The 13535-nt window shown below is 49.9% G+C and overlaps 1 protein-coding gene across 3 annotated transcripts; it reads left to right on the top strand.

Annotated features, from left to right (window-relative positions):
* The first annotated feature begins 844 nt into the window (after positions 1-844).
* CLN3 (CLN3 lysosomal/endosomal transmembrane protein, battenin) lies at positions 845-12203 on the top strand. Of its 3 annotated transcripts, none has more exons than XM_060122850.1 (16): positions 845-1065; positions 1254-1370; positions 1467-1569; positions 3970-4066; positions 5169-5240; positions 5650-5729; positions 5867-5952; positions 6578-6650; positions 6736-6879; positions 7702-7814; positions 8678-8724; positions 8806-8874; positions 8969-9024; positions 9163-9256; positions 11579-11719; positions 11826-12203. In XM_060122850.1, exons 2-16 carry the CDS (start codon positions 1331-1333, stop codon positions 11943-11945), a joined length of 1335 nt encoding a protein of 444 aa, XP_059978833.1. In that variant the 5' UTR covers positions 845-1065; positions 1254-1330; the 3' UTR covers positions 11946-12203. The 3 variants fall into 3 exon arrangements, with proteins under 3 accessions (XP_059978833.1, XP_059978834.1, XP_059978835.1); XM_060122851.1 differs by having other exon boundaries at positions 846-1065; positions 1491-1569; XM_060122852.1 differs by lacking the exon at positions 845-1065 and having other exon boundaries at positions 1139-1370; positions 1491-1569.
* The last annotated feature ends 1332 nt before the right edge of the window (positions 12204-13535 follow it).

Raw genomic sequence — 13535 nt, 5'->3', positions numbered from 1 at the left:
CCTTATCTGGGACTTTGTGAAGTGACCTTAATCGACACCTTTTCCTTGGGTCCCCTCCCTGAGCCTCACTTTCCAAATTTCCAATCAGAGGAACTAGATGAGATCACAGAATCAGAATCTTGGGCCTTAGAATCATCTGGTCTAAGCACCCTTAATGCAGGCAGGAATCCTGCAGCAGCCAGCACCCCCGTCTCTGGTGCTCTATTTCTTTGTTTGTTTGTTTGTTTTTTGCGTTATGCAGGCCTCTCACTGCTGCGGCCTCTCCCGTTGCGGAGCACACGCTCCGGACGCGTAGGCCCAGCGGCCATGGCCCACGGTCCCAGCCGCTCCGCGGCATGTGGGATCCTCCCGGACCGCACAAACCCGCGTCCCCTGCATCGGCAGGCGGACTCCCAACCACTGTGCCAACAGGGAAGCCCTGGTGCTCTATTTCTTATTGCCGAGTCTCTAAGGTCACCTTTAGGTCTAACGTTGTATGTTCATCAGTAAATTTCCTTTTTTGTTTTCTCATCTGTAAAACCAGGGTTGAACTACTACTTTGGTTCTAAGATAATTTGAGAAAGGGGCTCTGTTAACCACCTTGGATACTGCCAACAGACAATTCATGAAATCTTTTTAGGTGGGTGTTATCTTTATGTGCAGTTTCTAAAGCAATCTAAAGGCAACAACAGATAGAAATAAGAATGACCTGAAGCTGGCTGCCTTTGTTGTCCGCCAGAAACAGTACTGGCTAGGCAGGTGGCCATATTTATTTCTGGCAGTTGCAGAGGAGCTGAAGCCATTTGCAGCCATGATTAGTGCTGGTACGGTAGATCACGGCCTTGGGCGTCCCCAACTAACGTCATGGTTCTTCTTGCTGATCCTACCTATCCCAGTTTTGAACCGGTGGTTCCAGGGTTCTTCCAGCCTCTCTCAGTCCCCTGCCCCGAAACTGGGTAGGTCTAAAGAGAAGATCGAGAAAAGACCCGGAAGTGGTGAGGACCTTCAAGCACGTGATGAGGGACCGACAGGTGCTGTCACGTGATCCGTCATTCCTGAGTGCGGAATGTTTAGGTGCTCTTAAAGGTACAGGCTGCAGGGCCCCCTGCTTTAGAGGGGGCGGGGGCAGAGTCCGACGGGTGGGGCGTGGTGGGGCGTACGAGGGCGCAAGATGGAGCCTGGGGTTAGGGCCGTGTCTCGTAGAGGCGCCAGTGCAGCGGAGAAGCCGGAGCTGGGACCGGCAATGGGACGTTGATCCCTCTCACCTGTCGTAGACCCTCATACGCCTCATCGGAGCCAACTCTGAACTCTCGCTGACTCTGGACCCCTCGAGGGACCTGAACTTGATGCCATGGGAGGCTGTGCGGGGCGGCGCCTTTCGGATTCGGAGGGTGAGTATTCCTGCCCACCCTCACGGGATTGACTTCCTCGGTCCCGGGAGAACGCCCGTTGGCCCATCGTGCACCTGAGGGGGGGGTGGGGGTCAGGCCCTCTTCTTTTCCCCCTTCCAGGAGAGGAGGCCAATCCGGCACTTAGGCCCCCGCCGCAGGACCGTCAGGGGACCCATTGGAAGAACGCGGTGGGCTTCTGGTGAGTGGCCTGAATAGCGTGGGAAGAGGGAAGCAACAAGAGGGGTGAGAAAAGAGAGTTGAGCTTCCAAAAAGGAGCTGAATCCACAAAATATTTACTGAACCGCTTGGTTTGCCCTGAGGCCGTGTGTAAATTTCCCAAATTTTGCTCATTCCCTTATCACCTTCACCTTTGGGCCAGCTTCTCATATGACCTGCAGGGATCTTTTCTTCATGTTTTTACTCCAACCAACTCAGACTTTATTTTATTTTTTCATGAAGATAATATCTATTCAAATTCAGAATTCGTGTCTCTGAAATTTTCTGTGTGACCGTTTCTGAGATGAATATCGGTAACAAATCATTTAATTTCTAGACAAATCTCAATGTCATCGGTTATCTTCTTGATTTTAGTTTCTCTGAATTTTCGTTTCCTCAGCTGTAAAATGGGATAATAGCAGGCGCCTTGCCATGTTGTGAGGATTTTATTTTATTTTATTAATTTTTATTGGAGTATGGTTGCTTTACTATTGGTGTTAGCCTCCACTGCACAACAAAATGAGTCAGACATACACATACAGATATCCCCTCCCTTTCGGACTTCCCTCCTATTTAGGTTACCACAGTGCATTAGGTAGAGTTCCCTGTGCTATACAGTATGTTCCCATCTGTTGTCGATTTGTACATAGTATCAATAATGTATATGTGTCAATCCCAGTCTCCCAGTTCCTGCCTCCCCACCCATTTCCCCCTTGGTATCCATACATCTGTTCTCTACGTCTATGTCTCCATTTCTGCTTTGCAAATAAGATCACTTATACCATTTTTCTAGATCCCATATGCATGCGTTATTATATGATACTTGCTTTTCTCTTTCTGACTTAACTTCACTCTGTATGACACTTTCTAGGTCTATCCACATCTCTACAGATGACCCAATTTCGTTCCTTTTTATGGCTGAGTAATATTCCATTGTAATTATGTACCACATTTTCTTTATCCATTCCTCCATTGATGGACATTTAGGTAGCTTCCATGTCCTGGCTATTGTAAATAGTGCTGCTATGAACATTGGGGTGCATGTGTTTTTTTGAATGATGGTCTTTTCTGGGTATATGCCCAGTAGAGGGATTGCTGGGTCATATGGTAGTTCCATTTTTAGTTTTTTAAGGAACCTCCATACTGTTTTACATAGTGGCTGTATCAATTTACACTCCCACCAACAGGGTATGAGGGTTCCCTTTTCTCCACACCCTCTCCAGCATTTACTGTTTGTAGATTTTTTGATGATGGCCATTCTGACCGGTGTGAGGTTATACCTCACTGTAGTTTTGATTTGCATTTCTCTAATAATTAGTGATGTTGAGCATTGTTTCATGTGTTCGGGCCATCTGTATGTCTTCTTTGGAGAAATGTCTATTTAGGTCTTCTGCCCATTTTTTGACTGGGTTGTTTGTTTTTTTGATATTGAGCTGTATGAGCTGCTTGTATATTTTGGAGATCCAACTCAGCCTTTAAATTTGTAAATACATGTACTTTTTAAAAGAAAACTGTAAATCATTACTCTGGACGGAAAGCCAGTATTTTCCTAATGCACATTTAAAGAAATGCATCACTACCTTTTAAAAGTCATCCATCTACCTCCTAAAATAATTCGAATACTGAGCTTTGGGAAATACTTCTAGCACTAACCTAAACATCAAGGACTTGGGTAACAGATTGGGTTGGAAGTGAGGCCCTCTCTCTGAGCCTCAGTTTCTCAGCAGTAATATGGGAAGAGCAGCAGTACCACTTCAGAGGCTTGTGAAAAGGACACATGATATCCTGGGGCTGGGTCCTGTTCCCTTCCCATCACTGATGGCAGCTCTGGGAGATGAGAATAAGTGAACCAGATCCTTCACAGATCATGTAGGGTATTATCTTGTTTTGATCTCTACAGCACTCTGTGAGATAGTCAGGAGAGAAGTTTGAATCCTCATTGTACACATGAGTAGACTGAGGCCACGCAAGTAGGAAGTGGCGGACTTGGGACCTGGACATAGTCCTTTGGATTTCAAGCCCCCAGTATCTTTCTACCATACCACAGTCAGAGACAGTGGATCAGTGGATGAGAAATGCCCCGGGAACTGAATCATGGTGGGAGCTTGGAGGAGAGAGTCCTCAAGGATAACTTCCTTCTCTTCCTGGGAGAGGTCTCAGAGATTAGATATGAACCTAAGTTTGTTGTCCCAAAGCCTGTATTTCTAACCTTCTCAGTAAATGGGGATGGGGTCTGGCGACAGAGAAAAAAGAAGGCACAGGAAAGGGGGAGGTTTGGTGCTAGGACTGTGGATAGATTGTATATAATTATATGTCTATTCTTCTATGTCAATTATATCTCAATAAAACTGGGGGGTGGGGGGATCTGTCCTGCTCACTCCAGGCTCCTGGGCCTCTGCAACAACTTCTCTTACGTGGTGATGCTCAGTGCTGCCCACGACATCCTCAGTCACCAGAGAGCACCTGGGAACCAGAGCCATGTAAGTGACCCTCTCTACCACCACCACCATGTTTAGTCCCTATGGGAAGATGAGGGACTCACCCTTGGGCAGAAACCCACTTGAAAAGTTCATGGAATGAGGTGGCTAAGGGGTGGGGCGAGATGGCTAAAGTTCCCAGACCTGAGAACAGGAAGCGTCTTTAAGAATCAATTTGTTCTTGTAAAGCAATTGCAAACTCAAACGTTGGCTGGGTGGGACTATAGTCTAAGGCATGGTTTTTTGGTTTTTTTTTTAATTAATTAATTTATGGCTGCGTTGGGTCCTCGTTGCTGTGCACGGGCTTCTCATTGAAGCGGCTTCTGTTGTTGCGGAGCACAGGCTCTAGGTGCGCGGGCTTCAGCAGCTGTGGCTTGAAGGCTCCAGGGCACAGACTCAGTAGTTGTGGCGCACGGGCTCAGCTGCTCCGCGGCATGTGGGATCCTCCCGGACCAGGGCTCGAACCTGTGTCCCCTGCACTGGCAGGCGGACTCTTAACCACTGTGCCACCAGGGAAGCCCTGAGGCATGGTTTTTTAACTCCAGCACTGTTGATGTTTTGGGCTGGATAATTCTTTGTTGTGTGACTTTCCTGTGCATTGTAGGATGTTTGGCAGCATCTCTGGCCTCTGCCCACTGGATGACAATTGCATATCCCTCACCCTCCAGTTGTGACAACCAAGAATGTCTCCAGACATTGCCAAATGTTCCCTGAAGGGTATAATCATCTCTGATTGAGAACCTCTTGTCTATGATGAGCTGGAGGATGCAGGCCCAAGGGGAACAGCTGCCACCTGCAGGTCCAACAGGGAATTTGGTCCAAGAATAGATTTTTCTGGAAACCCAAAATTTTTAAATGAAAGTTCCCGAGTGTGTTACCCAAATAAAGTCACTTACAAGGCCATCTTTGGTGTGTGGACCATTAGTTTGAGACTTCTATGGAAACCTCCCCTTCCCCGTTGTGCACATAGAGGAACTGAGGTCTTAAGAAGCCAGTGCTAACCCAAGGCCATCCTTCAAGTTAGAGCAGAGCTGGGAATGGAGCCCGGCCCTGTTTGTCTGCCCTCCTGCCTCCCTGGGTGAAAGACTTTCTTGTCTCCCATCAGGTGGACCCAGACCCAACACCCACCTCCCATAATAGCTCATCTCGATTTGACTGCAATTCTGTCTCCACAGCTGTGAGTACCCATCTGGTCCTCCCTTTACCCTTACTCTGGGTCTGTAGACCCCACCCACACCCCCTCAGCACCCAGCTGGTACTATCATGACTCCACTAATTAAGACGGCCATTTACTGAGCCCTTTCTGTGTGCAGCGTATATTAGCTTATTGAATCCATACGACAGTACTGAGTTAGGCTCTGTAATCATCCCCGTTTTCCGAATAAGGAGACTGAAGCTCAGAGAATGTGAATACCTTGACCCACAGCTAAGGAGAGGCAGACCTGGGACTGGAACTCAGATCTGTGTGACTTCAGAGCCTGTGTTTGTAGCAGTCTAATGGGCTGGTTTCTATCTTTCCTTGGCCACTTGGTTGGGAGGGTTGTCCCTGGGAAAGTCTGGGGTCTCACTCTGTTCTCCTGTCCCAGGCGGTGCTCCTGGCAGACATCCTTCCCACCCTCGTCATCAAATTGCTGGCTCCTCTTGGCCTTCATCTGCTGCCCTACAGGTCTGGGTGGAGGTGGCGGGAGGAAAGGCAGGTGGGATCTGACAGTGGGGAGGCTGGGAGGGCAGAGGAGGTGGCGAGAAGGCTGGGGAGCTGAGAATGGCAGCTGACCGTCCCCCCCGGCCCATATCTCCCTTCAGCCCCCGGGTGCTCACCAGTGGGGTTTGTGCTGCTGGAAGCTTCATCCTGGTTGCCTTTTCTCGTTCGGTGGGAATCAGCCTGTGTGGTGAGTGTGAGGTTTTGTGTCAGGTGGGGGGTTCAAAGGAACTACAACAGAGCATTGGTGGGGGTAATCTCCTCAGCTTCCCAGAGGAGAGGGATTATTTTTGTAACCCCCGAGAAGCATGCTAAGACTGTCACAATAGGGAACGGGAGGTGAGGTCGATTTGGAGGGGTAGGCGGTGGGGAAGATGGGAGGAAACGGACAGATCAGATGGAGATCAAGATGAGCAGTCCCAAGCGTCTGTGATGGAGGTGGAGGAGGCATCAAAGATGAGTTCTTGGGAATTCCCTGGCGGTCCAGTGGTTAGAACTCGCTGCTTTCACTGCCGTGGCCTGGGGTCAACCTCTGGTCGAGGAACTAAGATCCCGCAAGCCTTGCGGTGCGGCCAAAAAAAAGAATGAATTCTTACTCCTGATTTGATAATTGGGCGGATGGAGGTACCATTCCCTATGAGAGGACATGCAGAGGAAGGGGTTGGTTCTACCTCAGATCTGGAGCCCAGCCTATCCAAGGGATCTGTGTTTAGCCCCTCTGTGCAGATGCAGAGGAGGCTGTGGCCACACCCCTTAGGGAACTGAGGCTATTGGGGAAAGGCTAGGTAGGTATGGCCGTGCTTGTCCTTCTCCAGGTGTGGTCTTGGCTAGCATCTCTTCAGGTCTGGGGGAGGTCACCTTCCTCTCACTCACCGCCTTCTACCCCAGGTAAGCAGGCAGAGCAGGGAGTGAGGGGAGGGGTTCCCACTGCTGGCTTTGGTCCTTCTTAGTGCTACTGTGTTCTCCTTCTCAGGGCTGTGATCTCCTGGTGGTCCTCAGGTACCGGCGGAGCAGGGCTGCTGGGGGCACTGTCCTACCTGGGCCTCACCCAGGCTGGCCTCTCTCCCCAGCACACCCTGCTGTCCATGCTGGGTATACCCGCACTGCTGCTGGCCAGGTAAGCGGCCTGGGCTGGGAGGAAGAGGGATTCGAGGAGAGAGAACTTGCACGATCCCAATCTTCAGATCCCTACAGCCATGTGGGGGGATGTGGGTTCTGGACTCCAATAGGCCCGAGTCTGAGTTCTGGGCTGCCACTTGTTAACTGTGTTGTATGGGACGAGTTACTTTACGTCTCTGACCCTCAGTTTTCCCATATTTCAAATGATGGTGGCTTTTCTTGCTTCCCCGTGCGGTGACATGTGTGAAGCATTCATTACAGTGTGGTTCCCACAATGAGGGGGCAAGGGTAGACTCTGTTCATTTTGTGTGTATTTTCATGTGAATTAGGAAAAGTTTCAATTGGTCGACCAAACCTGTGATTTCACAGATTATCGCTTAGGATAAGGCCGTGTAGAAAAAGTGAATCAATTGAAAGGGAAATATTAAATAAAAAATATTATACACAGAGGGAATGTGGATATGGCAAATGTCATGAAGGCAAAACATAAGTGACCAAACTTCGGAAACTTCTGGCCTAGCACAAAATGAACACATGATAAATGGTAGCTAGAGCGATTATTAGAAAAACAACAACAAGAAAACAGGGCTGACACGCTTGGCGTGAGCCAGGAATCAAAACGAGGGCCCATGGATTAGAAACAACAAGGAGATACATTTCAGTTCCAGAGAAAGAAGCATTTTTGCGCAGTTGGAGTTCTCTAGCCAAGGATGGAGGGCCTTGGCGGAGAGGAGGAATGAGGGGGGCTGCCCTGGGAAGAAGTGGCCTTTCCAGCCTGACAGAGGCTCTTCAATCTTCTTTTCATTCTTCCCACTTCCAGCTATTTCTTGTTGCTCACGTCTCCTGGGCCCCAGGACCCTGGAGGGGAAGGGGAGGCAGACACGGCAGCCCGGCAGCCCCTGATAAACAGCGAGGCCCCAGAGTGGAAGCCAGGTAGGAGACACAGTGACCGTCAGAGCGGTCACTTTCTCTGAGTTTCAGCCTTTTCCTCTCTACTGTGGGCAGTCAGAAGAGGGAGTGGATAGGCGTGCTGGTTATGGTGAGAGCCGATCACATTCATCTACTCAGGAAATACTCACTGAGTACTGACTGTGTTATACCATTCATAAACAAATAACAGAATCTGAAGCACGTTGTATTCACACGTTGATAAGTACTAGAAGAACATAACAGAGTGATGTGCTTAGAAATGACAGATGGGGGGACTTCCCAGGTGGTCCAGTGGTTAGGACTCTGCGCTTCCACTGCAGGGGGCACGGGTTTGACCCCTGGTTGGGGAACTAAGATCGCACATGCCGTGCAGTGCGGCCAAAAAAAAAAAAAGCAAGAAATGACAGATGGGGGGAGGAAAGGGGTTCTATTTAGAGAAGGTGGTCAGTGAAGGCCTTTCTGAGGACATCTCATTGGGCTGAAATATGAATGACAAGGAGTCAGCCCTGTGCACATCCAGGTGAACAGGTTTCAGGTAGAGGGAACAGCAAGTGCTAAGGCCCTGTGGTGGGAATGAGCTTGGGTGTTCAAAACCAGAAAGAAGGGCCCACTGTGGCTGGGTAGGGGTGTACCGCCATCAGGCTGTACAAGAACCATGAAGAAGTCTCATCTAGTTACTTTTTTTTTTAATCATGGTAAAGTATCCATACCATGAAGTTTACCAATTTAACCATTTTTAATTGTACAGTCCAGTGGCGTATGTGCTTTCACACTCCTGTGTTGGCTGGCTGATTCTTGCACACCAGCACCCCTTTTCTGAGTCAGTGTGCCGACCTCACCTGCCCTTCTCTCCCTGACCCCTGCAGGCTCCAGCTCACACCTGTCCCTTCAGGAAAGGTGGACCGTGTTTAAGGTACGGACGGTGGCTCTGGCGTGTCCCCTGCGGCCAGTGTTCATCTCCCAGCCTCCCGCTTATGTCTCCTGACCCTTCCAGGGCCTGCTGCGCTACATCGTCCCCTTGGTGCTGGTTTACTTTGCTGAGTATTTCATCAACCAGGGACTTGTGAGTGAGGGCTGCCGGGAGGGGTGTGGAAATAGTGATGAGGGTGGGGACCCACACATCCCCGTCCATCTCCCCCGTCTGGTCCTTGCTGCAGTTTGAACTCCTCTTCTTCCGGAACACGTTCCTGAGTCACGCTCAGCAATACCGCTGGTGAGAAGACTGAGGGTGGGTGGCAGCACGGCAGTGGGCTGGGGGGCGGGCCTTTGATGGTAAGGACTGGGGTTGGGAGGGGCTGCCGTGCCGAGTAGGCACCAGAGGGGCTTCCTCTTACTCCCTGCCCCCTTGAAGGTACCAGATGCTGTACCAGGCCGGCGTCTTTGCCTCCCGCTCCTCTCTCCGCTGCTGTCACATCCGCCACACGTGGGCCCTGGCCTTGCTACAGGTACTGAGCCCCTGGCCCTCACTGTCCACCTGCCGTGGCTCCCAGATTCCCTAGGCCCCGATGCTTCCCTCTCTCAGCAGGGGTTATTGATTGCATACTGTCATGTTCTAAGCACGGGGAACAGAGGCCAGCAGGGATCTGTGTAAAATGAGTGGCCTCAGGAGCCAGGCAAACCTGGATGCAGATCCCAGCTTCTGTACTCGGTAGCTGTGTGATTTAGGGCAGGTCCTGGAACTCATCTGAGCCTCAGTTTCCTCATGTATAAATCAGGCATGGTTGTAAGAAATAGAAATGCGAAGAATGAAAGAACAAGAATCTGTATTGTGTCTTAATCAGCTAGAAGCACTTATTTAATGATTATTTGCCCAAGCCTCATGCAGAGAGGCAGGCTTTCAAATAATGTTTCCAACGATAAGAAAATGTTCAGTTCTTTTATTCTGGATGGTTAATTACAATAGAATCAGTGACATTGGAGTCAACAGGTTATTTATCTCAAGGCTGGTGAGCAAATTCATGGCGAAGGTCATGTAAGTGATTAAGCTTTAAATGAACGAAAATACCTACAACAGTCTAACAAAAGGAGTTTTACTTAACCAGCATTCATGTTTCATTGTCACATGTCTACGGCCACTGAAGGTAACTATTAAAAAAACTTCAACTCTTTTTTTTTTTTTTTTTTTGGAAAGAGAGCATGATTTTAAACATTCACGTCTTCTTACTTGTTTCTAAATGTCAGAGTTCTCGGTGGTCAGACTTGAAAACACTTTAAAACAAGTCATTGGCAACCTCCAAATTATTCTCGGTGACTCTAATATCCCTCTGGGCCATAATCTTGGGACCAGACGGGCATATAAAAAATCGCCTTTAAAATAAAGCTTCAACTCTTACAGGAAAGTTTTTTGCCCTTTTCAATAATTCAATTCTGTGATAACAATATAGAGAATTATGGTAGATGACACTTTAATGTTATGTCAACAGCAGGCAGATATCCTCTAACTTCCTTCCTTATTTGCCTGAGCAGGACTGCCACCCCAGGGCTTTGTACCCGCCAAGTCCCAGATTGTATCAACAATTCTTTTTTTTTTTGACCGCACCACACGGCATTTGGGCTCTTAGTCCCCCGACCAGGGATCGAACCCATGCCCCCTGCAGTGGAAGCACGGAGTCTTAACCACTAGACCGCCAGGGAAGTCCCTGTATCAACAATTCTTAACTCAGGGTTCTACATTAGATGCCACTGAAATGTGTAGCTTATGATTTTAGCTATAATTTTAACCAAGGTTGCTTCATAGAATTAGCAGCTTATAATCATTTAATTCCATTACAGAAAGTGTCTCGCCTAATGCTCCAGATGAAAGCATCTGCAGTGTTTCTAGGGTCATATTAGTATTACCAGGGTGTGTTCTTTTAAATGCAGATCTCTGAGTCCACCTCACTCTTCCTGAATTAGAACCTCTGAGGGCAAGGCCTGTGTAGGTAACAAGATCCGCAAGTGATCTGTGTGTACATTAAGCATGTGAACCACTGGGGTGGCCTACACACTGGGGAGGCAACCCTGTGCACTGAGGACCGGGACAGTGGGATCCCCTGAAGGACTGGGGCACAGAGAAAGGGACCTACACCCTTGGGTGGGGTCAGCGAGCCTTCTTAGAAGGCGTGGGGACATCTAAGCCACGGTTTCTCAACCTTGGTGTTATTGCATTCCGGGCTGGATCCTTCTTTGCTGTGACGCTGTCCTGTGAGCTGTGGGATGTTGAGCAGCGTCCCTGGCCTCTGCCCACTGCATGCCCGTAACACCCTCCCTTCCCGGTTGTAACAACCAGGAACATCTCCAGATGTTGCCAAATGTCCCCTAGGCAGCAAAGTCACGCCTAGTTGAGAACCTCTGGTCTCACCATAGCCTCAGTTTGATAAAATAGAGGGGAACCTCTCCATTCAGGAAGACTCTGGGAGGAGGAATGAAATCATAGGAGTGAGAGTGACCCTGATCCAAGCTGAGCTGTGAACGGTGGTGACGAGGGGCGCCCAAGTGGGGGAAGGTGGGATAGCATCACAGGCAGAAGGAGTGACACGGGCAAAGGGAGGAGGGGAGGAGACCCCCAAGGTCTAGGATGCTGGGATGCAGTAGGGAGAAGGCCTACCCCAGATCCCAGGATCTGGTAGGCCAGCTGGGTGTTGGGATTTGATCCAGGCCTGCCAGCCTGCTGAGCCCTCATCCTCATCAGCATCTCTCAGAACCAGGGCCCGCTGGACGGGATGTCACCTCCCTTCCTGCCCACCTCTGGTCCCAGGCTCAGCCCTCCCCTCCACCTGCACCCACAGTGCCTCAACCTGGCCTTCCTGCTGGCGGACGTGTGGCTGAGCTTCCTGCCGAGCATCTACCTCGTCTTCCTGATCATTCTGTATGAGGGACTCCTGGGGGGCGCGGCCTATGTGAACACCTTTCACAACATTGCCCTGGAGGTCAGCACCAGTCGGTCGAGGGCTGTGGGTGGGTGGCCTCTCTGGGAAAGTGCCAGGCAGAGGTAGCTAGGACTGAAGCCTCACCCCTGCTCCCCACCCTCCCCAGACCAGCAGTGAGCACCGGGAGTTTGCCATGGCAACCACCTGTATCTCGGACACCTTGGGGATCTCGCTGTCAGGGCTCCTGGCCCTGCCTCTGCACGACTTCCTCTGCCAGCTCTCCTGACACTCTGACTCCTTGGAGCATAGGACACAGTGGCCTGGGCCCACACTGACAGGCGGGCAGGTCGGACCGACCCCAGGCCCACGGCCCAGAGCCCACCCGTGAGCTCTGCCCCCAGCCATCCCTACACGGCTGGGATGTAGAAAAGTGCTGAGGTCCTGTTCCCCTTTGCTGGAGGGGCAGCGGTTTTCTTCCACTCCCAAGCTGCTTTCGGGGAATTTCTTTGCATTATGCCTTCAGAATAAATGCCTATTTTATCAATTGACTCTTGTGCCATTTTTCTCTCTGAAAAAACATTTTCTTCTATTATAAAAGCAGGAAGCTCACTTTGGAATATATACAGGAGCGTGTAAAGAAAGTCTTTCAGCAAATTGTCTAGTCTTTGAGGCTTTGCTTATTTGTTAATTCCTTTATTCCTTTACTCATTCATTCACTGTGTGGGACAATCTGTATGCATTTTTTCCCCAACACGTAAGTTTCCAAACTTACAGAGAAGTTGAAAGAACTTACACAATGATTATTGACGTAGGTACCACCTGGGTTCTACAATGAATGTTTTGTTCAACTTTTTTTTTTTTTTTTTTTTTTTTTTTTGCGGTACGCGGGCCTCTCACTGCTGTGGCCTCTTCCGCTGCGGAGCACAGGCTCTGGACGTGCAGGCTCAGCCGCCATGGCTCACGGGCCCAGCCGCTCCACGGCACGTGGGATCCTCCCAGACGGGGGCACGGACCCGTGTCCCGTGCATCGGCAGGCAGACTCCCAACCAGTGTGCCACCAGGGAAGCCCAGTTCAACTTATTTTTGTGATGCATTTCAAAGTAGGAGGTTGACTGCAATACACCTCCCTCTAAATGCTTCAGCATGCACATTTTTACCTAGAATCCAGTCTATTTTACAAGTCCCTTTTTTAAAAAATTTATTTATTTTTGGCTGCGTTGGGTCTTCGTTGCTGCACGCGCAGGCTTTCTCTAATTGTGGCGAGCGGGGGCTACTCTTCGTTGTGGTGCGAGGGCTTCTCATTGTGGCTTCTCTTGTTGCGGAGCATGGGCTGTAGGCGCTCGGGCTTCAGTAGTTGCAGCACACGGGCTCAGCAGTAGTTGCGGCTCGTGGGCTCTAGGGCGTGCGGGCTTCAGTAGTTGTGGTGCACAGGCTTAGCTGCTCCATGGCATGTGGGAAGTCCCAACAGTACCTTAAAAAAGGACTTGTAGAGGGACTTCCCTGGTGGCACAGTGGTTAAGAGTCCACCTGCCAATGCAGGGGACACGGGTTCGAGCCCTGATCCAGAAAGATCCCACGTGCCGCAGAGCAACTACACCCGTGCGCCACAACTACTGAGCCTGCGCTCTAGTGCCCGTGAGCCACAACTACTGAGCCCACGTGCCACAACTACTGAAGCCCACGTGCCTAGAGCCTGTGCTCTGCAACAAGAGAAGCCACCGCAATGAGAAGCCCACGCACTGCAGCGAAGAGTAGCCCCTGCTCTCCACAACTAGAGAGAGCCCGCATGCAGCAACGAAGACCCAACACAGCCAAAAATAAATAAATTAATTAAAAAAATAAGGTACTATTTATATACAGTAAAATACACAAATCG

This window comes from Lagenorhynchus albirostris, chromosome 15 (assembly GCF_949774975.1).
Source record: "Lagenorhynchus albirostris chromosome 15, mLagAlb1.1, whole genome shotgun sequence".
Classification (NCBI taxonomy): domain Eukaryota; kingdom Metazoa; phylum Chordata; class Mammalia; order Artiodactyla; family Delphinidae; genus Lagenorhynchus; species Lagenorhynchus albirostris.
The sequence above is the reverse complement of the archived record's forward strand: the minus strand, read 5'-3'. Positions and strand labels throughout refer to the sequence as shown.